The sequence below is a fragment of the Pyrgilauda ruficollis genome, unplaced genomic scaffold (assembly GCF_017590135.1).
Source record: "Pyrgilauda ruficollis isolate IOZ18807 unplaced genomic scaffold, ASM1759013v1 scaffold55, whole genome shotgun sequence".
Taxonomy (NCBI): domain Eukaryota; kingdom Metazoa; phylum Chordata; class Aves; order Passeriformes; family Passeridae; genus Pyrgilauda; species Pyrgilauda ruficollis.
In genome coordinates, this window is record NW_024527155.1 from 6,024,692 (window position 1) to 6,047,815 (window position 23,124).

The window sequence follows — 23,124 nt, forward strand, 5'->3', positions numbered from 1 at the left end:
CTTGGCACACGTGTTGCCTTAAGTGCATCTGTGTGTGAGCACTGTGTGCCTCACACCCACCTCTCACTGGGACTGCTGGGGCTCTGCCACACACCAGGGCTGGAGGGGACCTGGAACAAAAAGCAAGAGAGCAGGAATGCAGCAAAGGAGCTTGTAAGCCTTTCTTAGCATGACATGAAAGCATAATTTAAGTTAGGACTTCTTAGGCAGGGCAACCCCAGGTGGCTGGAGCTTGGGTGCCTGGAGTGGTTTTGCTGCCAGAGCACTCTCCACAGTTGCCTGACTATTCCAGCAGAGGATTGCAGTGCCTCACACAACCCTCTGGTTCACGGTTTCCATTTCACTAAAAATCCCAGGCTTCAGCTTCCCGTCCCCTCCCTCCTGCCTCTCTCCCCTTGGCAGGGCTCCCCAGCAACAGAGCGTGTGCCCTCCTGTGTGCCTGGCAGCTCCAGCACCCCCTTCCTCCCCGCCTGTAGGAGCACAGAAGAAGTCCAGGAGCTGTGGGACAGGCGATATTTTTGGCTCAGGTCACAGATTGATTCCTGCCCACTCTTTCCCTGCTGCTTGCAAGAAAGGGTCCCCATCTGAGGATGTAGAGACAAGCTTTCAAAGCCATGGAGTGGGAGCACAGTGCTGCAGCTTCCCAGTCACCAGGTAACATGCACGAGCTAAAATCTCCCGTCCAGCTTGCCTTTTCCAGCTGTCCTGCAGCTTATCCCCTCGCCTTCCTCCTGCAACCCACCTCCAGCCAATGCTTTTGTTATTTTTCAGGTGGTGAGGGGGAGGGGGGGGACAGTGCATCCATCCTCAGCACCCCAGCTCCATGTGGGAGTTTGCCGAGTGGGGTGGGGAGATGGGTGGGCCCCCTGTGCTGCTGAGGAGAGCAGCAGCTGCATGGGAACACATGGCCAGACCTGGTATCATCACCTCCACACCCCCTCCAGCTCTGCCCAAAACACTAACACGGCAAAGCAGCTTTCATGCTGTGCTTTCGGAGCCACCGAGCAGTTCTGCCTTCCACTGGCTCCTTTCCCTCAAGCTCTCCACCAGCTGGGCATGCCTCCAAGAAATACCACATTTGCCCAGAGCAGAGTGGGGATGCATGGGAGGGGAGGCTCCCAGCTGTTTCTCTTTTCATGCCTGTGGTGGGCCCAGTTTGGCAATGGCCTTCACCAGCCCCTGTGCCTGCCTGCCGGCTATAGACTGTCCCTGCTGCCAATGGGGGCTGCAGCTCAGGCCTGTCACACCAAGGACCAGATCAATCAGCTCAAAAGAAATCGTGTGTATGTGGTTGTGTGCCCAAGTGCATGCAGAGCCTGGGCTTACAGCAGGGTGCTTCCCAGCAGATGTGGACTGAGCACTCCCGTGGGCCCATGTGCTGCCAGCCATTTGGCAGGAGCAAAGTGAGCATCTTGCAGGGCTGCACAGCCTCCCCCAGAGCAGTGCTGCTGGGGCAGGGGAGTGCTCACGTCCCTCAGGTTTCACTCGAAGCATCCTGACAAACGTGCAGCTGGTACAAGCAATGGGAAGGGCAGGTAATCAGACCTCTCTGCTGCAGCTCCATTTGCAAATGGATGAGAAACAAACATTGCTGCCTCCACTCAGCTCAGTTCTTATCAAGCAACAGCTCCCTACAACACCCATCTTTAGATCATGTGTCACGTCCATGCTCTGTCCTCCCCACCAGCATATCCTGGGAGCATGGCCTTTCTGCTCAGTACTGTCCCAAAGGACACCTTTGCATCCCATGGGCTGCCTCTGTCAGAACTCATGTCCATGTCATCCATCTCATTTCCAGTCCCAGCATGATCTGGATCCCTCCTCCCATGGGATTGAGGGTACCTTATTCATCCCTCAGTGAAGAGGTCTTGTCTGATGCATACCTCTTACATTTGCTCTGCTGCCACCTGGTTCGCAACCAAGGCTCATTCCCCACAGCCCAATTTGTGTTTGTCCTTACTTCCCTTTGTGGGTGTCTCCATCCAGTTTAGCATGTAACTACAGGCCTCTCCAGCATTTGTTTCATAGCTTAGCCACATACCCTGCTTTTCACATATTCTCTCTCAAGTCTTTATTTCACCTCTTGATTCCATCACGCAGCAGTTTTGTTCACAACCTGCCAAATTTTCCTCATCAGTTTTGTCTCTTGGTACTTTAGATGCTCCTGCTCTAGGATATATAATTTTTGCCGTCTTGACATGATCTGCTCTCCCTGCACCAGCAGTGAGGTGTCTGGGGCTCTCCTCTGAGCTCCACAGCAAACACCACCAAGTACCTCACACTCCCTACTGATCACAGAGACCAGATGAGGAGGAGATGATCCCAGCTGCCAAAAGCCACCCAATTTCATTAGGTGAGGGTGCAGCAAGCACCTGTCATGGGAGAAGCCCCTCTCTCCCACCAGCTGCCAGGTTACCAAGGCTAAAGAGTGCACGTGGGGTCACAGACCCCAGGGTCTCAAACCACAGAATGTCCCTCTGCCAGCTGACCTCAAGCTAGAGCCTGGCATGCTTTTACTGTGACAGCATACAGCAAACCAGTGTCCCTCCTTGAACAGGAACTAGAGGCTGGGGCAGAGATCTAGACAGGTTTCCATAGGTAGCCTGGCCCAATGTCACATTTCTTCTTGCTAAGTAGGAACACCCAGACTGGCTGCTTGAGATGGGCCACAGGAATTTATTGTGTTGCTAAGCCACTTGCAGGAAAGCTGTAATCAACTCTTCTCATCTTTTCTGGCTTTTGGGAGACGTATTGCAGCAGCCAGTACACGCAGGGGAGATGATTTTACACACAATATGCACACACATTAGCCCAGATAATTTTACAATCTGCATAAAGATGTGCACCTTGGTCAAAGGCTGGTGTGTGTGTTTTGTTTGGTTTTTTTTTTAAATATCCTTTCCCTGTGTTCATTGCACACCAGTCAGCAGGCAGCATTTTCATGGATCATTGCCTCCATGGCTAGCTAATACTCAGCCAGCAAGCTGAAATAGCACTGGAAAAGTTCATCTGAAAAGCTCTATAGCCCTGGAAGTCTGAAATCCTACATGTTCATTAAAGACTACAGAATTTGTAAATAAAACCAGCTACATCCTTCCCATAAAAGTGCCCCGGAGAGATCCTATTTCTGAGATAAAGTAATACTTATCCCTATCTACCCATTACTCTCCAACACTGAACAAACAGGTCTACTTCCAAAGCAGACTTTCCTTTGGCCCTGGAGTTGGGCAAGAGGAGCTCCTGAGGTCATTCCTCATCCAGACTTGCCCATGATGCACTTACATCTTCATGGTATCTGCAGAGGAAGTTTCACTGACACCCTCTGTCATTCTTAAATGGTTCAGCTATCCAGAGTAAATTTAGTTATGAGGAAAAGGTATTTTAGTTGAGTTCACAGTCTGAATGATTCTTTATACCCCCTCCTCTCCAAAGTCATATTTGAATGCTTTCAAAACAACATTTTTCACTCTTTTGCATTATATAGATATTTCAGGTTTGGCATGTTTGTTTGCTTCTACAAATAACAGCCTTGAAATAATTGAAGGTATCCAGAAAAATGTATTAAGCTGACTGGGGAAGTGTGGGGAAGTGTTTTTCTGCTCTGTGACATTCAGTTATAAACCTTTTACCATGATTCAGGGCAGAGGGGAAATGGGAATCACAAAAGCCATTTAAGAAGGCAAAGTAAATTTTATACAGTTCCTCTACGCCCTTTCTTCTCTTCATCCCACCCCAGAGAAAGGGATTCTGCAGGGGGGTTTATTCAGCAGTTCAAGGTTAGAGTAGATGCCCTAAGTTCATTGAACACTCTTTCCAAGTTAATTGAAGTAGCTGTCAATAAAAAGGCAGATCAGATAGCGGCTAAGTAAGTACATTCAGAGAAAGGACAGAATATAAATACATATATATATAATTATTTTCTGTTCCTGGGCAAAATCCAATGACCTGTTTTACGCAGCTAGTCAGGAAGAGATCAGAATAGCCTTAAACTTTATAACCAGCTCCTCTGAGTTATCAGCAGACCACTATCATTTTACTGGTGATAATGGGCTCCTGGGGAACATGAAACAGCCCAAAGGGGCTGAGCAAATACCATCTTTTCTCCCAGTCTCTTCTAATACCATCCTCTTGGCACCTGGGCTGAGGACCTCTGTCCTTGGTTGCCTCTCCTCTCCCCAGAAGTGCCTGGTGCAGGGTTTGCCAGCACAGTGATGCACCTCTTGCAGCAGCCATTCAGATAACAAGGAGAGCAAACACTTGCCAGGCTGTGGGTTCACCTACCTGAATCCTGGAAGGTGGCTGGGGAGCCTCAGTGTGCCAACAGCTTCTCCTGGTTGTGGCTTCACAAAATCACACTTCAGAGGCATAAAAAGAAAAATAAAAGGCAACAAACTAGCATTCTCTTATTGATGGCCGCATTACCTACATACATTTAGCTTCCTGGCACTGCTCTTCTCCTCCTTGCATCTGGTGGGAGGGAGTCAACCAACATTTCCATGGAGGTCTCTAGTGTGTCATCCCTTCTGTGAAACTTGGTTGGTAGAAACATCTGCCTGTCTTATCCCCTCTTAGCCTGTAAGAACAGAAACTCTGCATCTTTGTTAAGAAATAGGAAGGGATCTGAGCACTCCCTGCTTCAGCATGTGCAAACACAAGCCAGCACTTTGCATCATTCATACAGCATGTGCTGCAAATACATGCATTAGGCTGGTGTGGTTTCAGTGGTGACAGTGGCAGAGAAGGATACAATGTGTCCTTGGGCATCTCTGAAGTCTGTTAAAATATTCAGAATATGGGGTTTCTTCAGTTTCCAGTTGGGTTGTTATTGCCTGGGTTTTTTTTTTTTCCCCCAGCAACATCTTTAGCATTGGGGACCCACAAAGTCACTAGCACTCCTAAAAGACAAGGGCATTTTTGAGACATTGAAATTGTCAGTCAAAGAGGAATTAACTGCATTAGGTACCTGTATGAAGGACTGAGCAGCTACCCCAAATCCTCCCAGAGGTCTGCACTGCAATAAGGAACAGCGTGTCCTGCAGAGCCAGGCAGGACCTCACCAGTCATCAGGGAGGCAGAGGGGAAGAAAGCAAATGGAGAGCTCACCTCTGACGCCCACTCCAAAGCACCAGCACATGCCCTCCTTCCCACAAGAACCAGCCTCATCAGATGGGCCAGACCTCTGATGGATGAAGGAAGAGCTTTGCTACCTTGATCCATGATGGAGTAACTCAGATCAGAGAGGAGTCAGTGGGCAACAAGGCTTAGCAGGGAGAAGCAGAAGGAATTTGCCTTCAGAGCTGGCTTTGTGGAGTGGCTCACCAGCATCTCAAATGCCACGTGAAACAGCCCAAGCTTAACCTGGGCATAAAGCTGCTTTGTAGACCTCCAGGAAACTGTTCTCACATGTCCCCATCTTCCTGGGAACGTGTTTAACCCCCCAGCTGCCATGGCATTCACACTTAAAGGCTCCTGAAAGGCTGGGAAAAAGCAGAACCTGAGAAGTCAGCTGGAAAACGGGATGAAATGCCTCAAGAGGCAGTAAGCACCTGCATGGTGTCTGGCAGCTCACAGGCTGCCCTGGACAAAGGCAGGCATTGATGCCATCCTTTCCAGCTCACTTCAGCAGCCTTAGCTGAGATCTTGGAGTCAAACCATAAACCCCTCAACCAAAATTCGCCAAAGTAATCAACCCCAAAGCCTCTCTGCTCCCAGTGCAGCACTTTCTGCACTTGCATCCTCTGCACATAGCATGTCCCTTGCTAGGAACAAGTAACAACAGAGCCAGAGTTTGCTCTCTTCCTCTCTCGGGAAGGTAACAATCAAAGCACAGCTCCAAATTTGCATTTTGCAACCCTGACTTTTGCAAAACAGTAAATCTTACCAGCCAACTTGAAAAGCCTCCAACTGGTTTCATCGCCTGGAGCTACTCTGCTAGAATAGCTGTCCTGGCACCATCACCATCCTCTGCCCTTCACCTCTCCAGTACTTTAGATGCTGAACTTTGCAGAGCCAAAGTTGGGAGCACGCAGTGGTGTCACTCGATAGCCCCTCTTCACGTTAATTTTAGGTGGTAGAACTTTTCATGCTTTTAAAAAGTCCCTTTACTTATTTTTGACAAACCTCTTTTACTTAGTGACTACCATAAACACTTTGCTATCTGATGTTTTGAACTTACCTACAGGGCTCTAGAGGTCACAACCAACCAGCACCTGGCATGATCTCAAAGGAACAATCACCTGTTAATTTTGTAAACTGGACTGAGTAGCATGATGCTCCCAACATGCAAATGATTTCAGATGGAAACAAATTACACATCAGTAAGTAACGCATTTCTTTTGGGGTTGGTTTTTTTTCAGTTAATATTGATTTCTGATTTTTGTGGTAGACTGTTCCTCCGTCACTCATTTGTTTGCCCTGGGACATGTCCTTGCTGCATCTGCTTTAGACAACTAAGGCAGAATCCCTGTGGGATTCAGGAGATCCTGCCTGGACACCCTAGATCTAGGCTAGGTACCTCTCCAAAGACAACGAGTCAGGGTGGGCCATTCAAGATAGGGGCTGGGTCTCATCCTCCCACTGTTTACACCTAAATGGATGAGAAAGGTGACAGTGAGGATGATGACTGAGCAGCAGGATGGGAGTCAGGACCAATGCCTGGAGCTGCAGTTTTGTGTCCCCAGATGGGGTGAGCAAGGCAGGAGACCAGTCATGGTGCTCACAGCTGCTCCACCACCTTGGGGAAGACCCACCTATCCAACCAAGCATCTCATGGGATAATTACACTTTCAGTTTGCTGCTTTCATGCCTTAAAGGGCTCACTTGTATAAATCCCAATGGGATCTCCCCCTTCCTTTTACTCAACCTTCCCCCATTCTTCCCATCATTCTCACAAGTCCCAAGTTCATGACACTTTATTTATTTAATACCTGTCTTCAGCATTGCTAAGCCACTATTTCTGAGAGTTATCAGGAACAGATGAAGCACTTTTCTGAAAATTTGTGATCTAAATCAAATCACTCCACTGCAACCAATGCAAAATTCCAGGGGAAAGACCTATCTCAGCATCAGGATCCTTGGAGTGGTTCCTTTTCTAAAGTAAATCCTAGCTCCGACTGCACTTTTGTCAATATGAAATACATTTTTCTCTCTTAACCTGCTTGTATACAGAGATATACATATAAATAAATATATATAAAATCCAGCATCAGGGAAAGTGTCTTGAGCTGGCAAGGAGTTACCAAGAGACCAACCTCAGAGCCTTGTTCAGCAGCATATCAGCTGCCACCTCAGTATTTATAGCCACCCTGCTCTTTGAGCTTGTTTATTTTCCTTCCCAAAGGTGGTGGTGGCAGGAGGCAAAGCTCTGATATTCAGGCTCAGGTGTCCCCAAGGCTGACCTTTCCTTCAAAGAGCAGAAGCTGCAGACACATTTCAAGGAACAAAGTCATTTGGAAACTCTAGACTCTTGTGTCCATTACCACCCAGTGCAGAGCTGCAAACAAGGGCTGAGCAGAGATCTGTTAATCAGCATGCACACATGTACACTAGGATGGATGTAAAAATGAGCCTGTAATTATTTTATACGTGGAAAGAGAACCAGATGAAGTCCAGCCCCCAATCTCGAGGCAGAATAAGTGCTACATAAAGACATAACACTCAAAACAGACTTGAGTTTTCCATTATTTAAGTTTCCCCCAAGCTTAAATAATGCTGTTTTATAGCATTACAGTAGTCATGGACCACATTTTTCAATCCCATCTTGCATACATTCACGTGGAATTCATCTGTTAGACCCTGTTGGGGAAAAAAGCAGCCCTGAAGCCTGCCACAGAAAGACAAGCAGCACATTTCAGTATCACTGGAGCCTCCACAGATTTATTTCAGAGCCGATGCTGCCAAAACAATGTTCCCCTTCTGCATAATCTAGACAAGATGGGTAAAGAAGAAATGGTAGTGAAGCAACACCTCGAGATATGCCACCAGTTCAGAGCACTGAGAGCCCACACAGGGGGTTCCCAGTCCCTCTTTTTGGGCACTGCCATCCTGCCAAGGGGATGGCAATTTGGGGAAGCATGGCAGCACAGGGGATGCAGGCAGCCAGCAGACCAGGGAAGCATCACTCTTCTCCACCAGGCTTTTGATGGTAAAACTAGTCCTGCAAGACTCACTCAGTGTGACAGTTTGTCCTTGTTGAGCTCAAAATGCAGCAGTCTCAGGAGAAGACAGAGCTAAGGTCTCATAGCAGAAGCCTCTGAGATGCCAGGGCTGCAGAAAGCACAATGCTGGGAAAAATGAACAGAGGAAAGATAGGAAGCAGTCAGCTACTGACACCAGAGCAGTAACTGCTGCAGAGTGGCACCAGCCTGCTCTCCTTCACTCACAAAATCAGCCACAGGTCCCTGCAGGTTCCTGCTGAGGGAAGAGATGATCCTCATCCCCTCTTAGCATTACCCAAAATGCCCATCCAGCATATCTGGGCCCCAGCATCCCATTTTTTCATTTCAGGGAGGTAGGGGAAGATTTCTGGTAACCCCACTGCCAGTCCCACCACCCTGTGCACACCATGTTCCTTTGGGAGGAGAAACAGCACAGCATCAAGTTAATTTAGCTGTGGAAACATTCCCCTGGCAGATAAGTACCTCATAAAGAGCTGCACACATTTACCCCGAGCCAGTTCTCTCCCTGGTTCCTGACCACCACTAGAGAGCTCTGGTCTCCCATAACCTGCTCACTTCTTTGCTGTCACCACAACCTGAATTACAGCAGTTGTTTATTGAAACCACATCTCGGTCCCTGTGGGCTTTAAGCGGAGAAAATACACTCTTCAAATTAACCCTCCTTAGAGAAGGAATCTCACACAAACAGCCTTTGGGGCTTTCTCTGCCCTCTCCAAACTGGCAGGGCACAGGAATAGTAACTGGAGAAGTTTTCAGCCACCATTTCCACCAGCCAGCTACAGAACTGTGTTGAAAAATCAGTGCAACCAGTTAGCACACAGGCACAGTAGTGTTATTTTCACCTCAAGTCAGAACATCTCTATGCACCACACTGCTCCTGCTCCAGCCCCACTTGAAAATCCCAGCACAGCAGAGGAAGGGCTGAAGGGAGGAAAATGGGGCCATGCTGCTCAGTGCTTTGAGGACTCCTTGAACTCCTCCATTCGCAGAACTGAAGCAGAGGATGGAGAGAACAAGGGCTCATACCAATCAGCAGAAAATTCCAAATATAACTTCTTGTTCGTATCTATCTCCTTCCTCACCTACACTTTCCTAAAGTGTTAGGATAGCAGAAACCTCTTCATTGTTTCTACACCATAAAAGTGCTATTACTTGGAAGGTCACCCCCATAAAAAGGTTTTTCCATTAAAAGGTAGATGGTTCCAGATAGAGCCATCAGCTCATTAGTGTGCTGGGTTCCAGTACAGACAGCTATACTGACCTTATCAAAGCTGGATGAGCAGGATACAGAGGATTTTTATTTTTTAATAGCTGACATCACCAGTGATTTTGGTTGAAGGCTGTGATGTTGCTCAGGTCTATTACCTGGGGAGTTAAGCTCTGTGCTTCTCCTAGCTGATCACACGCCCCAGGAAGTCTCTGCAGGCTGCTCCATTGCTCACCCAAGCATTACTCCTTCCCCTTTTAGAGGGGAATTACAATTACTCCCAATGAAAAGTACAGGAAAAATAACATGGATGTAAATGGGGCAGGCACACAGAAAGCCCCTTTCCTGCATATGTCAAGCTCCTTTTCTTCTTGTCACTCAGATTGATGCTTCTTCTCCTCCACATCATATTCAAGCAGAGTTTCAAGGTCTTGGAAAACAGCTTTGCTGCAGACTCCTACATGAACAAAATTCTCAGAGCTGCCATCATTACAACATCTTCAAATTTTATTAAATGCTTACAAAAAAAAAGAAAATCCAGGGGCAGAAAGTTTTAAGCAGAAATCACACTGATGCAGGAGGAAAAACAAGCTGCCCTCCCTCCTCCAGGAGGGTAGAAATAAGTTGCAAAATTATGTTGACGTGGGAAGAAGGTAGGAATGAGAATAAAGAGGGGATGGGGGACATGTTAATGCCATGAAGTATGAAGACACAGGAGAGTTCAGAAACAACCCTAGAAGCTGATTTGCAGACCTCAGGCCCAAGGCTAGAAATGCCACTCTTGAGGGACTCAGTTTCCTGAGTGGCATTTCCAAGTCCCTCAAGTTCACAGCAAGCCTTGGTCTCCCCAAACAATTCACCAGGATGCCATTTCACCAAGATAGCTTCCAGCAGCAGCCATTTCCCAGATATCCTGCTCAGCCTCAGGAACACAGCTCACAAGTTATCAAGTTGCCACCCATCTAACTTTTAGAAGTGCTTCAGTCACTGGCACTGCAGCCCACAGGTCAGAGAATGAGCAAATCACTTTCTCAGAGAAGGGAGATAACACTAGGGGCCAGCACTCCTCACCTGGGAAAGGAGATCTCCAGTCCATCTTAGGCAGGCAGAGAGAGGCAGCAGCTATTTGAAACAAAGCTGCTATGGCCCTACTGAGACAGAAAAGTGAAAGTGGCAGAAACATTTTGGCATGGGTACACAACTGTGATTGTTGTGCTGAATGATCTGGGAACTAAAAAAAACCCAAAAACTAAATTGAATGCAATTTGATGTACATAGAGCAGTGATGAAAGTGCCTCAAAGCAGATGACGTAGAGACAGAGGCTGCATCATGAACAGGGCAAGACTTGACCCACAGCTGGCACCAACAGAGTGACAAGTGGTCCTTGCACTCTCACACTCCCCTTGCAGTCTTTTTACACTCAGGACCTGCTCACTGCCCTCATTTCAAACATCAATTCTTCAGCAGATTTCTGCTGAGTTCCCTTCTCTGCCACCACCCACCCACCAAGGGCCACAAAAACAGAAATTCTTAATCACATAACAAAAGCCTTGCCTGCTCAGTAGGGCAGCAGATCCCTCTCTTCCAACACTGCAGGTGAGGGAACAGAACCACTCACCTCCATAGCAGAGACAGATTTAAAAAAAATATAGAAAAAAAAGCCAAGGAGTCACATAGAAAGTTAAAACAGGGATGAGTTTTGTCAGCTGATCTAGTTCCTTTCATCCAGCTGGAGGCAGTGTGGGGTATTGCTCAAACCCCAAGAGGAGTCAGGCTGTATCCAAAGCAGACTGACAGCAGTCAGGAGAAGAGAAACATCCTTCAATTATCTTCTGTGGAGCAGAGGAAATAGTGGCACGGAGGGTCGCATTGAGCCAGGACCAAGCTCAGCTGCAAGACAAGAAAACACAATTTTATGGATGCCATTTGGCCTCTCGTGAGCAATACCCTGGGCTACACAAAAACTGTATCTTCTCCAGCAATTACAGGTGGGTTTCTCCCACCCATTTTCACAAAGCCCTGTTAATCAGCCCACCCATAAGGCTTTGGCATAAGGGAACCATGCTGGGAATGTCCATGCCCATGGCAGAGGAGATGCTGAGGGCTGCACGCCCCGCAGAGGTCACGGCTGCACTCCTGCCATGCTGTCCCCCACCCCAAAAAAGAGATTCACAGGCTTCCTCCCAAGCCCAAGAAAGCCACTAAAGCAGAGAGTGTCCCCACAGCCCCTGACAGCCGCAGCTCTGCTTGGGACCATCTGCAGCAGTGCTGGGTTCCTGCAGCTCTCCATCTGCTCCACACACGACAGCTGGTGCAGCCAAGGGGCTCCAGCACACAAATGACTTTTCCATCACTTGATAAACGACTCCTGCATGCTGACACTCTCCCCACTATTCCTGATTTGGGGCTGACTGAAAATGGAGCCAAGTCAGGAGAACAGTTGGGACCCAAGAGTGGATGAGCGTCCATCCACCCATGGGAGCTCAACCAGCAGCAGAGAAACTTAACCCTTTGAAAGCCTCTTGACTTCAAGGTTCACTTCCTTCTGGCTTATCACAAACCCACACAAGTTTCTCAGGCAGTGCTTCCCCTGTTGTCCCCGGGTTTCAGCTCCAGCCTTTCCACTGGCAATAAAGCAAGTTTGTCTGCCCCTTTATTTTTGCTTCATTAGGTGGCAAGGGGGAAAACAAATCTTGCTTGTTGAGAATTTCTCCTGAACGCACAAAGCTCTGAAGGGGACTCAAAACAAAGCCAGGCATGACAGGGAAGACAAATAAATTAACAGCTGATTTCCTTTTGCTGTTTCTCAGCATCTAGCTGCTCCATTAGTCAAGCACACAGATTCCAGTAGAGTCACATGCCATGGAAGTCACCACCCATAAGGATCCCAAGACCCACAGCACAGCAGGTTTCAAGTCAGATGGGATGCTGAGATAGCAGCATGAGTTATTTTAAAAGCATAGACTGTTTGTAAGAGGCAACAAACTTTGAGGTTATACAGCATGAAGCAGCCTCTGACTTCGGGAGCAGAGGGATTTTCCTGGTGTGTGCATACTAAACTCCGAGAGCCCCTATGCCCCCCTCAGTAGCATCTGGCAGCTTGCAGCAAATCCCAGGCAAGACCCTCCTCGGACTCATGTGGGGAGCTGCATTTTTCTGGAGTGCAGGAAAACACTCCAAGAGCTGATCAGTAGCTGGGAAGTTCACTGCCCTGCCTTTTTAGTATTCCCTACGCAAGCCTGAAGCAGGTCAACCTTATAAATCTGGTTTACCAATGCTGCTGGACCATAGCTCATCTTGTAGTACAGGCTGTCCATGGGACCACATTAAACAGAAGCAGATTAAGTCATTCCACAATAAATCCTACCATGAAGTGCAGATATTTGCTCACCCTTCAGCAGATTTTTAAAAAGGCACCAAAAAAACCCATAAGCAAATACCAATTCCTACACAAAAAGAGCCAGAGCAGTGTCACATAAAAGTACCTACATGTCCCTCCAACTGAGACATTTTGGCTTTCTGACCCAGAAGACTCTAAAATACCCATGAGGCTGGGGAGGAAAGCAGGTATATGGCAAAGGAATGGGCTCTCAGCCTTTTTTTGGAACAGCGCAGACTTGCCTCTAAGAGTAGCTCCTGGAACAAAGCAAATCCTAATGACAGCCTTGTGCCTAAGGAATGAAGCTGATAAGACACTGGGAATGTCCAACAGTTGTCACCCCCAGCTGACATAAATCCCCTCCAAGCCCCCTCACAGAAAACAGCAGGTCTCTCATGCCTACAGCTAAAGCAAATCATAGAATGATAGAATAGCTTGAATGGGACCTTTAGTTGAAAGGGACCTTTAAAGGTCATCTAATCCAACACCCATGCAATGAACAGGGACATCTGCAACTAAATCAGGCTGCCCAGGCCCCCATCCAACCTGACCTGGAACATTTCCAGGGATAGGGCATGCACCACCTCTCTGAGAAACCTGCTCCAGTGTTTCACTACCCGCATCATAAAAAAAAAAACAACCAACCAACCAAACTTCTTCCTTATATCTAGTGTGAATTTACCCTCTTAGTTTAAAAGCTTTACCCTTTGTCCTATTGCAACATGCCCTACTAAAACACCTGCCCCCATCTCTCTTATGAGCCACCTTTACATATTTAAAGGCCACAATAAAGTCTCCCCAGAGCCTTCCCTTCTCCAGGATGAACAACCCTAACTCTCTCAAGCCTGTCCTCATAGAAGTGTTCCATCCCTCTGATCATTTTCGTGGTCCTCCTCGGGACTTGCTCCAACAGATCCATGAGATCCATGTCTCTGCTACTGAATGCACCACTTGCTGGACACTGCCTGTACCCTGCCCACCACAGCCCCTGCTCTGGAGGGCAGCTCATCCACCACATGAGAGCTTGACCTTGAAGCTTTTGAGCTCAACATGCCACCCCTTCAGTGCCTTTTTTTTTTTTTTTTTTTTAAAGGCAGCAGCAAATAAAAGTCATCCTTCTCCCCCCATGCCCAACCAGTTTTGGCAGACACAGCACCTGCTTGCTGGGTATGGATCACCTTCCCAGCCCAGTGCTGACAGCAGCACTGCAAGCCCAAAGCCAGCACTGGGCACTCAAGCACAAATAGCTGTTCTGCACTTTCCAGAGTTCTGTTCAGGATAGTTTTCCCTGCACAGTACGTATCACATTACACACCCACACTAACCAGAGCAGGCTGGGAGCCACCAGGAGCAGGACACAGCACATGAAATAAATGGCCCCCCGGGCAAGCATGACATCACCCTGCCCTCCTCTTCCTTGTTTCAGGATGCTCAGTTGCATCCAACACCAGGGATTTAAGGGGCTCAGTGATTTATGCCTCATTTCATGGCAAAACTCAGCAAGAGCCAGAACAGAGTCAGATTTCCTTCCTGGGGCTGCCAAAGAGTCATTGCAGGTCACAGGCTGTTTGGTGTTCCCCAGCTTGCTCAGGAAGAGGAAGGAGAGAACAGATGAGTTTTATCTTTGCATCCCCAACACAAACCATTAGCTCCACTGTGCTCACCTGATCAGTCACTGAGCTCCACTGACCAGCACTCGCCAAAAAGGAGGCAGTGATGAGTTAGCAATAAAGAGCAGGAAAAGCAGCCATGCATCCCTGCAGGAGCAGCCCAGCATTGGCCAAAGGGCTGCAATTGCCGCTGGAGATTATACCTGACACAGAGCACAAGCCATTTCTGCTTCATTCAAGAATGAGTGAAAAAGGCAAAATGGGGCAAAGCCTCCCAAGGGAAAGAGAAAACTTGGTTTTATCTCTGAGGAAAACATTGTTCCTGTGCTTCATGCAGCAAGAGAAGACCAACCAGAGTCAGTGCTGTGACAAAGCATTTCCTCACTGATAAACAGAGCTTCTGAGATGCCTGTATTTCACAGGGGGTCTTCATGCCAGCTGAAATGAATCAAGGCCAGCATTGACTTTGATTCAAATGACACATGTAGTTTATGGCTGTTCTGTTGTATGTAACATTGTATCAGAGTATTAATAACTGAAATTTGGAAAGCCATGAAACATTCCTGTTTTTTGCCTCTGGAGTTGTTTCAAAGCTTCAACATTTCAAACCCACTTTGTTTCCCTTGACATTTCCTTCCAAATCCCATTAGGACTTGCCAAGACACGAACATCTGGGGTCCCCAGGAGCTCTCACTGTGCTCATGCCAGGAGCAGAAGGGCTCCAGGTTTGGCAATACAGCTTCCTCCCAGGACATCTCTTGCCCTGCCACACCCACCCTCAAGACTGGCTGAGGTTACCTCAGGAGAGTAACAAAACAAAGACTGATGCTCTTCTCTCACAATACTGACACCATACTCATAGCTTTTAGAGAGAGGAAGAGGAGGACTTGTATATAAATATTCCAGAATGCAGCCCAGGGCTAAGCCCACACCAACTCTAAACTTGGTCTTTTCTTGCAGGAAATGACAATGCTGATAACAGTAGCATCCTCCACCCAGCCTGTTTCCAATCACCACCCCCTTTCTCCCCCTCCCACTCTACCAAAGCCTGGGAAGGACAACCTGCGGCTGCAGCGGCTGCTGAAGAAGGCAGCCAGGAAGAACGCCATCCTCACCTCGGAGCAGGGCAAGTCCTTCCGCTCCAGCCTTTCGCCTGTGAACGAAGCCAGCCCCGACCAAGAGCATGCAGAGAGCGCTGCCCCAGCTGCAGAGACCCCTGAAGCCACAGCTGCCCCCTGTGCCCCCCTGCCCACCCAGCTCTCCATCAGGCCCGTCGGCCACCGTGCGCCCTCCCCGTTCCGGAAGGGGAAGCCTTTTGCGCTGAAGGTCACCGAGCAGCGGCGCATCGCTGAACATGTCAAGCTCACGGCCTCCTCGGCCATGCCCCTGCTACAGAAGCCAGAAGCTCCTGAGACTCCACAGCAGCCTGAAGGCATGGGCTCCCACCTTCCCACTCCATCTGACCCTTCAGTACCTGTTTTCCCCCCGCCTCCTCCTTCCAGCACACCCAGCAAAGAAAGGGCACCGGAGGTTACCTATGTCACCAAGGTGAACGCTTATTTCCACAGTGTCAAGCCACCCAGGGCTAAGACGCCCACACCAAACCCGACCCAAGGAACTGTCAGCCACGAAGACAAAAGGCCTACTACCCCAGCACCTCAAACAAGCAGCTCTGAACCACCTCCAGAGCAGACACCCACCTCACTTAAAGACAGCAAGGCTGCTCCCCCCTTGCCAAAACCTCCCCTCGTTCCTGCTGCAGAGACAGAGCCTCCTGATCAGGCTCCCAAGCCTGTTCCTACTGAGAAGCCCAGCACCTCTGATGCCCACACCAATAAGCCTACAACCCATGAAAGTGACACCGAAATATCCAGATCCAAGACAGCTCCTGAATTACCAGAGCAAGACAGAGACATCCCAGAACCATCAACACCCAGCGCTCCTTGGAGGCAAGCACGCCCAGCAACAACTCCAGCACAAGCTGATGGTACCAGGTCCACCTCCACAGACACCAAGGCAGAACACGTCACTGAGCCCCTGATGACTCCCAGCTTACCCAGCACCAGCTGTCCCCCCAGGGCTGAGCCAGCACCATCATCAGGAGAAGCACCAAGACCTCCTGGAACCAGTGCCAGTGGCTGGTATCGCCTCAGGAAGCACTTGATGGTGCAGCCAGAAGCAACCAGCTTCCCAGAGTCCAAGCCAGAAAAGCTGGGACAGGAGGAAGGGAATAAAGAGGACTCTGCTCAAGCAGTCATCAAGCAAGACTGCATGCTGGTTAAATCAAAAGCCATGAGAATGTGGGATGTCATTTTATACCAGGTGGCACTCAGCAAGGAGAAGAAGCAGCAAGCAGAAGAGAAGCCACAGAAGGAAGAAGGCTTCTTTCTTCCCCGCCGCTTACCCATCCTTCTACACAAGCCACGCTTTGACGCCCGGAAGCTGAAGGAACTGGCTGCCAAGCCCATGACAAAGATCAGCACCGTGTTTGAGGTGAGCCGCTTCCGCCCCAAAGGGGCCGAGGAGCACACCAAGAGCTTCAACAGGACAGCATCCGGATGGTCGGTCCACTGACGCCAGGCTGCTCCACGCCTTGGAGGGGCACCAACCTCTGACCAAGCTGACTGCCCAGTGGAGCCAAGAGCAAGGAAAAAAGGAAACTAAATAAAACCCCTCCAAGCCAGCAGCCCCATATGCTGCAGGTTTAAGGGTTACTCTCCATAAATTTAAAAGCTCAAATGCATAACTACCACATCCACAGGTCACAGGAAAACAAACATGTTTGTTTTAGGAAGAGTCAACAACAATCACTGGAGGCAGTAAGAGAGTGAAGGCACACAGTGAAGAGGACAAGCTGCCTATAGAAAAAAAAAGACCAGTTTAGAATAGGATAATGGAATCTGAATTTTTTTGTTGCATTTCTCTAAGAGATTGATCCTAGGAACAGCAGCAGTTGCATCTGAAATGAAAGAGTCTGGGTTGCTCCACATCTCTAGGGAGCATCTTAGAAACCAAACTCAAAAGAGGATACATATAGCCTCTAACTATTCCACTGAAAGTGTGCCCCGCACCCATTTGCTGAGAACAAAATGGAAACTCATCCTTTCACCTAAGGCACAGACAAGAGACAGAGTAAGAAATCCTGCTCTCACCAAGCATTTCATCTGCCTATCAAAATGGGCATCATCTGACGTCCTCCTAGGCCAGTCTACTAAATAATAATGCACACAAGAATAATTTTGTTTCAATAATCAAGTTCTGTTACGTATTTTACCGTGTTTTCTCCACAATAGCTGATGGTTAATGTTTCCACTATAACCAACAAACCCTGCTCTAGCATGTGGGTATCCAACTCTGTATTTAACAAGGTGCTGGTTTCTGAGGGGTTCTGCTACCCACATGTAGTCTCATTTTCAGGGTGAACATCATGAGAGTTGCACACCTGCTTGCTCCTAACATCCTGAAAAAAAGGGCATTTAAAAGGAAAATCCTCAACTCTGCCCACCCACAGAGACAACTGGGCTTTCCAGTATTGCCCTTTGTAACTCCACTGCCAGCAAGCTTGTGAGCATGAAAGATTGGTTATTTCTGTTTCACAAGGGACTTGGACTTGCTGGCTTGTTCCTACACAGCTAATATAGGATTGCTATGTTTAGCCCAAATAGAATATAAAGAGCTGTGCACAGAGTTCCCTTTTACACGTGCAGAGGGTATGGAACTGACCAACAGCTCCTCAGGCCAAACTGCAAACAGACTTAGAAACAAAGAGTCCCTTTTGCCTTTTTGTAGTCTTCCTATTTTCATTGATGCTAAGAGCTGTTCATTTAGCAAACCTTCTCTTAAGTTTTCACTTTACCAGTCTTATCTCTATTCTGTAACCCCTTCCCTTATCAAAGGGCACAAAGCAAGTAGGGAGAATAACCCAATTATCTAAGGTGGGCATTTCTTCAAAACCCCAGTTTTCAAAGAAAAAGGTAACAAGAGGTTGGAAATCACAAGTGAATCCTAAGTAAGCCTCTGCAGGATAATTTAACATTGCTGCAAGTGAAGGCTACACAGAAACATCCACACAGCAGCACAGCCATAAAAATTTAAAGAGTGCAGTGTAAAACACGTAAAGCAGATAAAGGCAGCCTTACCAGAGAGTGATAAATGGCACCTCACTGCAGCACAGCCAGATGGATGCCTCTGCACAAAGGTCTGTATGCACAAGAGCCACAGTACTGGCATGAAGCAGAGCAGCCAACATCAATTACATTTGGGGGATTAAGTGAAGGTGGTTTAAGAAGCACTTGTGCTTTTAAACAGCTTTTGTCCTGCACCAAGGACAATCACCCAGAGCAAACCAGCAACTCTCACCAAGGCTTAGGTTTTGCATCTTTGCTGGGCTTCCAGTCAGGCTGCATTCACACTCCAGCCCACTGCACATGGATGAAGGATGGGGAAATGCCATTGATGAAGGATAGGGAATGATGGGGAGAGCAACTCCCACAAGCAGAAGGAAGGAGACAGAGGAAGGCAGGTCTGGGTGCATGGTTTAGCCCTTTTACCCCATAAAGGGCAGAGGCACACAGCAACTATGGCAAATCCTGCAGAGACAGACCCTGACACGAGAGTACCACAGATGGGAGGACACAGCCCTGTAGGCAACAGATTTTCTACCAATGGCTGCTCACTGGAAGTCACTGTGGGGTGTTCCAGCCTGAGCTGCTGTGCTGAGGAAGAGAAGGGGAATGCTACTGGGCACAGAATTTGCCTATTTTTCAATGCCAAATGGCACCAGGCAATTGCTAAATTCCCAAATTGACACTTACAGAAAAAACCTTGTTCCATAGCCTGTACTGAGGTCTTGCTGCCCAGAAAGAGAGGGAAGGAGAAAAGAAACACACCTGTGTTTAAGCAACTAGAAAGCTGCAAAGGTGAAGTAAAGCAAGTGACAGGGGTGAGCCAGAAGGGTTTGGGAGCAAGAAGGTCATGACAGTGATCCAGCAGTAGGAAAAAGGATAAATATAGTTCAAGGGGGTGCAGAGGAACCAGGGAGCAGCTCCCCAGGGACCTCAGAGCATACAAAACAGACAGCTAAGAACCTAAGTACAGAAACAAGCAAAGCTCCTTCAGCTATCACAGCCATTTTGTTATTCACAGTAGGAAAAAACCCAATACTTCCATGTGAACAAAGCCAGAGAACAACAGTGTTGTGCCATGGCTTTGGAGCGCTGGGTGGATCCTAGAGGACATCCCTCGACAGTGCCTTGCCTTTCAAGAAAGGCTGCTGGACAAAGACCAGTGCCAAAGGCACTTTCATTGGAGCTGCTCAGAGAAACCCAGGTCGGGCAAACAAACCTGCTGACAGCGTGGCAAAACCTGTTTGCTGCAGAGAACTGAAGCTCAGTACGTTCCACCTCGTGCACTGAAACAGACTTCAGGAGAAAGAGGAGACTGATCGAAGGGGAGACCTTATAATAGATTTCTCAAAGTCACAGGCAGAGAAGCAAGTTGGGGATGCAAGTTCTGTGGACTAAACACAGCTTCAGGCAGTCTTGGGCTTGTACTGCTGCCCATCTCAAAGCAGCATTCAGAGGGCATCTCCTCTAAATGGGCACTACAAAAGGAAAAAACAAGCCTAAACAAACAAAACAATATGCAACACTCAGAAGCCAGCTCCTTAAGGGTGGGAGGGAGGGTGGGAGCCCCAGAAGAATTCAGAAACAAAAGGTGTTTTGTAGCAGGCAGAGCTATTTTAACCTTGGCAATGAAATAAAGCTTCTTTTTTATAGTAGGGAAAAAAAAGAGATGAGCTTGTTTTCACCCTGAACTTCCTCCCCATTCATTGTGCCAGATGCTGCCCAGTTGGATCCAACCAGTTATCACCTCCCTCTACACCATTCCTCTATTGCCACAACCCTCTACTATCATCCACTCAAGATAACACCAGGATATCTATGAGCCTAAACACAGTAGGAACATGAGATCCAAAGGCCATTTCAAGAGAGCACAGAGCCAGCAACCCAGCTCTGCCTTGCCCTTGCTGCATATCAGAGAACAGTCCTTTCTGCTCTGCTGGTCTACCCAGTACAGCAGATGTTCACATCCTTCCTGCTACAACCTTAGTATAGACTGGTTCCAAGAGGTTACTGAAGTCGTTAGAAGTTTTCTCCCTGATTAATTCAGTAAATCTGGGAATTAAACCCCAGAAACATTTGAATTTCAGAAGTACATCAGCCCCCACCTCCAGCTATCTCTACTCCATGCAACTTAAGAGAGCATAAGGAAAGACAGCAGATAGAGACCATTCCTTTGAACTAGCAAAGGCAAACACATCTTCACCCAAACAGCAGCAGCTAAGGCACCTGCCCTGCAGATTAAACTAACAGAGGTATCCAGCAGCATCAGCAAGGCAGAGACCAAAACAAACCCCTGCTGTGCACCCATTCTGTTCCAGCCCAGACAGTCAGGCCCAGGAGCCAGGCTCCAGCTGTTCCCATAGAGCACCTTCCAACTCACCCAAAGTGCTGCTGGCAGAAACAACCCCAGCATCCTGCCAGAACAGCCCAGGAGGCTGTTACACAGAGCAGAGCCATATCCCACCTACCTGGTTAATGAGTTCTCCAGACATACTATTGCTCTGCAGCATCGTCTATCAACACCTTCTTGTACTGGCCATGGCCTGTTGCAACAAATTTGTACTTTTTGCCAGAAGGAATGGACTGAACGGGAGAGAAAGGAAGAGCCAAAGTCAGCATTTTTCTCTGTTAAATAGGCAGTCAAAAATCAGGTAACTGAAGCAGAGGAGCACATGATACAGTTGCCTTTAATCCCTGAGCCCGTTCTGTAATGCCTTCTTTCCCCCTTCACACAAACACCCTGCACAGATCCATCACCACCTTCTGTAAGCATAAGGCAACACAACAGGAACAGGATATGCAATAGCAAAGTAGCTGCAATGCAGGCATTGTGAGGGAGGGCTCATCTAAGAACCCAGACCCCCAAGCCAGGGTTGTTTTTATCCATGGCAGGAGACTGTGGGATTTACCAGGTACTGGCAGCTTCAACACAGGAACTGACAAGACACTTTGATCTTCCTCTGCCAGCCTAGACAGTTTGAGCAGTAGCTGCTTGCTGCATTTTAGAAGACATTCCCACACAAGCCCAGATCCATCTGCAAGTGATACTGTCTTAGGTTCAGCTCCACTTAGTTTTGCACGTTTTGTTTACCCTCAGTGCCAAAAAGCATAACAAGAGCAAAATTGCTCAAATTTGCAGCTCCATTTGAGCCTAGAAGGCTGGGACTCCCAGCCCATGGGCTGAGAACAACGTGCTACTCAAGAGACCTTTCAGAATTATGGGATATAGAAGAATTTTTGCCCCCATTTTCACTAGAGCTGAACCAATAGCAATTCACTGTTAGCATGCAATTGCATTGACAGATACAGGTAGCCCTTGTCCCTACAAAACATCATCTTCTCAGTAGTGCCAACCCAGCCAACAGCTTCGTTCTTTTTCAGCAGAGAAAGTGCTCTCACACTCAGACACCAACTCACCTTGATATTGCTCTCAGGTTTGGGATTCCCCTTCTGTTCCCAAAGGCTTCTTTTACTCACAATGTCTCCAGCCACAATATCCTGAGAAAATGATGCTTTCATTACCCTTCACTGCTAATACTGCTGAACGTGCCTTTGTTCACATCCATTTCCAACCCACGCATCTGACCTCCTTTTTTTATTTATAATATCACATCTGACCTATAACAGCTGCTGCTAAAACCCCATGACTGTGAAAATGTCTTCCTGTTCCCAGTATACACTATGTTTTCCTATGGCTCTTCCACAAGAGTCTGAACTAGCTCCAAGATGTTTATTTTCTTAACTTCGTTAACTATTTAGGACATGTAAACATCGAGGCTTCTCTACCAAAAAGAATTCTGCTCTCATAAACAGACTTGCAACCAACATATTACAGAACCAGCCTCACCCACAACAACCAGAAAGTGAAATCACTGAGAGCAATACGTAATGCTCTCTGCACTTTCCAAGTTCACAAGATTCATCACCTTGGTACTAGATGCAACTTCATGCTTGACAGCTGGAGTTCAGCCCTAGCCCCTGCAGGAGACACATGCATTCCCCCCACCAGCTGGTTTTATTCCCATTTCAAATCAGAGCTTCAACCAGCAACACAGAGGTTTTCCTGCATGTACCACCAAGGAACAACTGGCGACCCTGTCAGAAAAATTGACTTTCCAAAGCCTTACAACACGATGGAAGACCTCTAATACCAATGCCTTTGGAGCCTGTAGGCCCCACAAACAAGATGCACCAACAGGACAAACAAGGACAATGCATGCTGTGCCCAGGGACCAGTCCCTGCCTCTGGCACGAGCAAGGCAAGTGCTCCAAGGGCTGTACCTTACAAGTTGAGGGCTTCACAGCAGACTGGGCTGTGACCTCCCCAGTCTCCCAGAGGCTTTTCGTGCTGGCTACCATCATGCTCGTGGTGGGAAGGTCAAGAGAGGGCTGCCGGACAGGTTTTGCAGCCTTTGTGGAGGTCTGGAAAACAAATGGAGACAGTCTGCCATCAGAGTGTGCCTCTTGGGTATTTCTAACCTTGGAAGACCATTGGAGATAAGGGGGTGTAAAAGAAGACTTGTAGAGTCCTACTAGTTCCTGTCAGATACTCCCACTCTTTAAGCACAGAACATGAGAAAACAAGCATGGCACAGCCAAAGAAACCTACTTTATGTGTGGAGGGAC

General features: G+C 48.0%; 2 protein-coding genes across 3 annotated transcripts in view; one reads left to right on the forward strand and one right to left on the reverse strand.

Moving 5' to 3' along the window:
* The first annotated feature begins 455 nt into the window (after positions 1 to 455).
* LOC121360892 (proteoglycan 4-like) lies at positions 456 to 17,265 on the forward strand. The gene is made up of 3 exons (XM_041481010.1): positions 456 to 654; positions 6,182 to 6,317; positions 15,335 to 17,265. Exons 2-3 carry the CDS (start codon positions 6,297 to 6,299, stop codon positions 16,946 to 16,948), a joined length of 1,635 nt encoding a protein of 544 aa, XP_041336944.1. The 5' UTR covers positions 456 to 654; positions 6,182 to 6,296; the 3' UTR covers positions 16,949 to 17,265.
* The window catches only part of LSP1 (lymphocyte specific protein 1), a 48,546-nt gene continuing 35,295 nt past the window's right edge, over positions 9,874 to 23,124 (reverse strand). For both annotated transcript variants that reach the window (XM_041481011.1, XM_041481012.1), the window contains exons 8-11: positions 22,780 to 22,920; positions 21,916 to 21,996; positions 20,967 to 21,081; positions 9,874 to 11,275 (exon numbers count right to left, since the gene is read on the reverse strand). In XM_041481011.1, the coding sequence (XP_041336945.1) occupies positions 20,992 to 21,081; positions 21,916 to 21,996; positions 22,780 to 22,920 (312 nt within the window). In that variant the 3' untranslated portion in view covers positions 9,874 to 11,275; positions 20,967 to 20,991. The remainder of the gene's footprint in view (positions 11,276 to 20,966; positions 21,082 to 21,915; positions 21,997 to 22,779; positions 22,921 to 23,124) is intronic.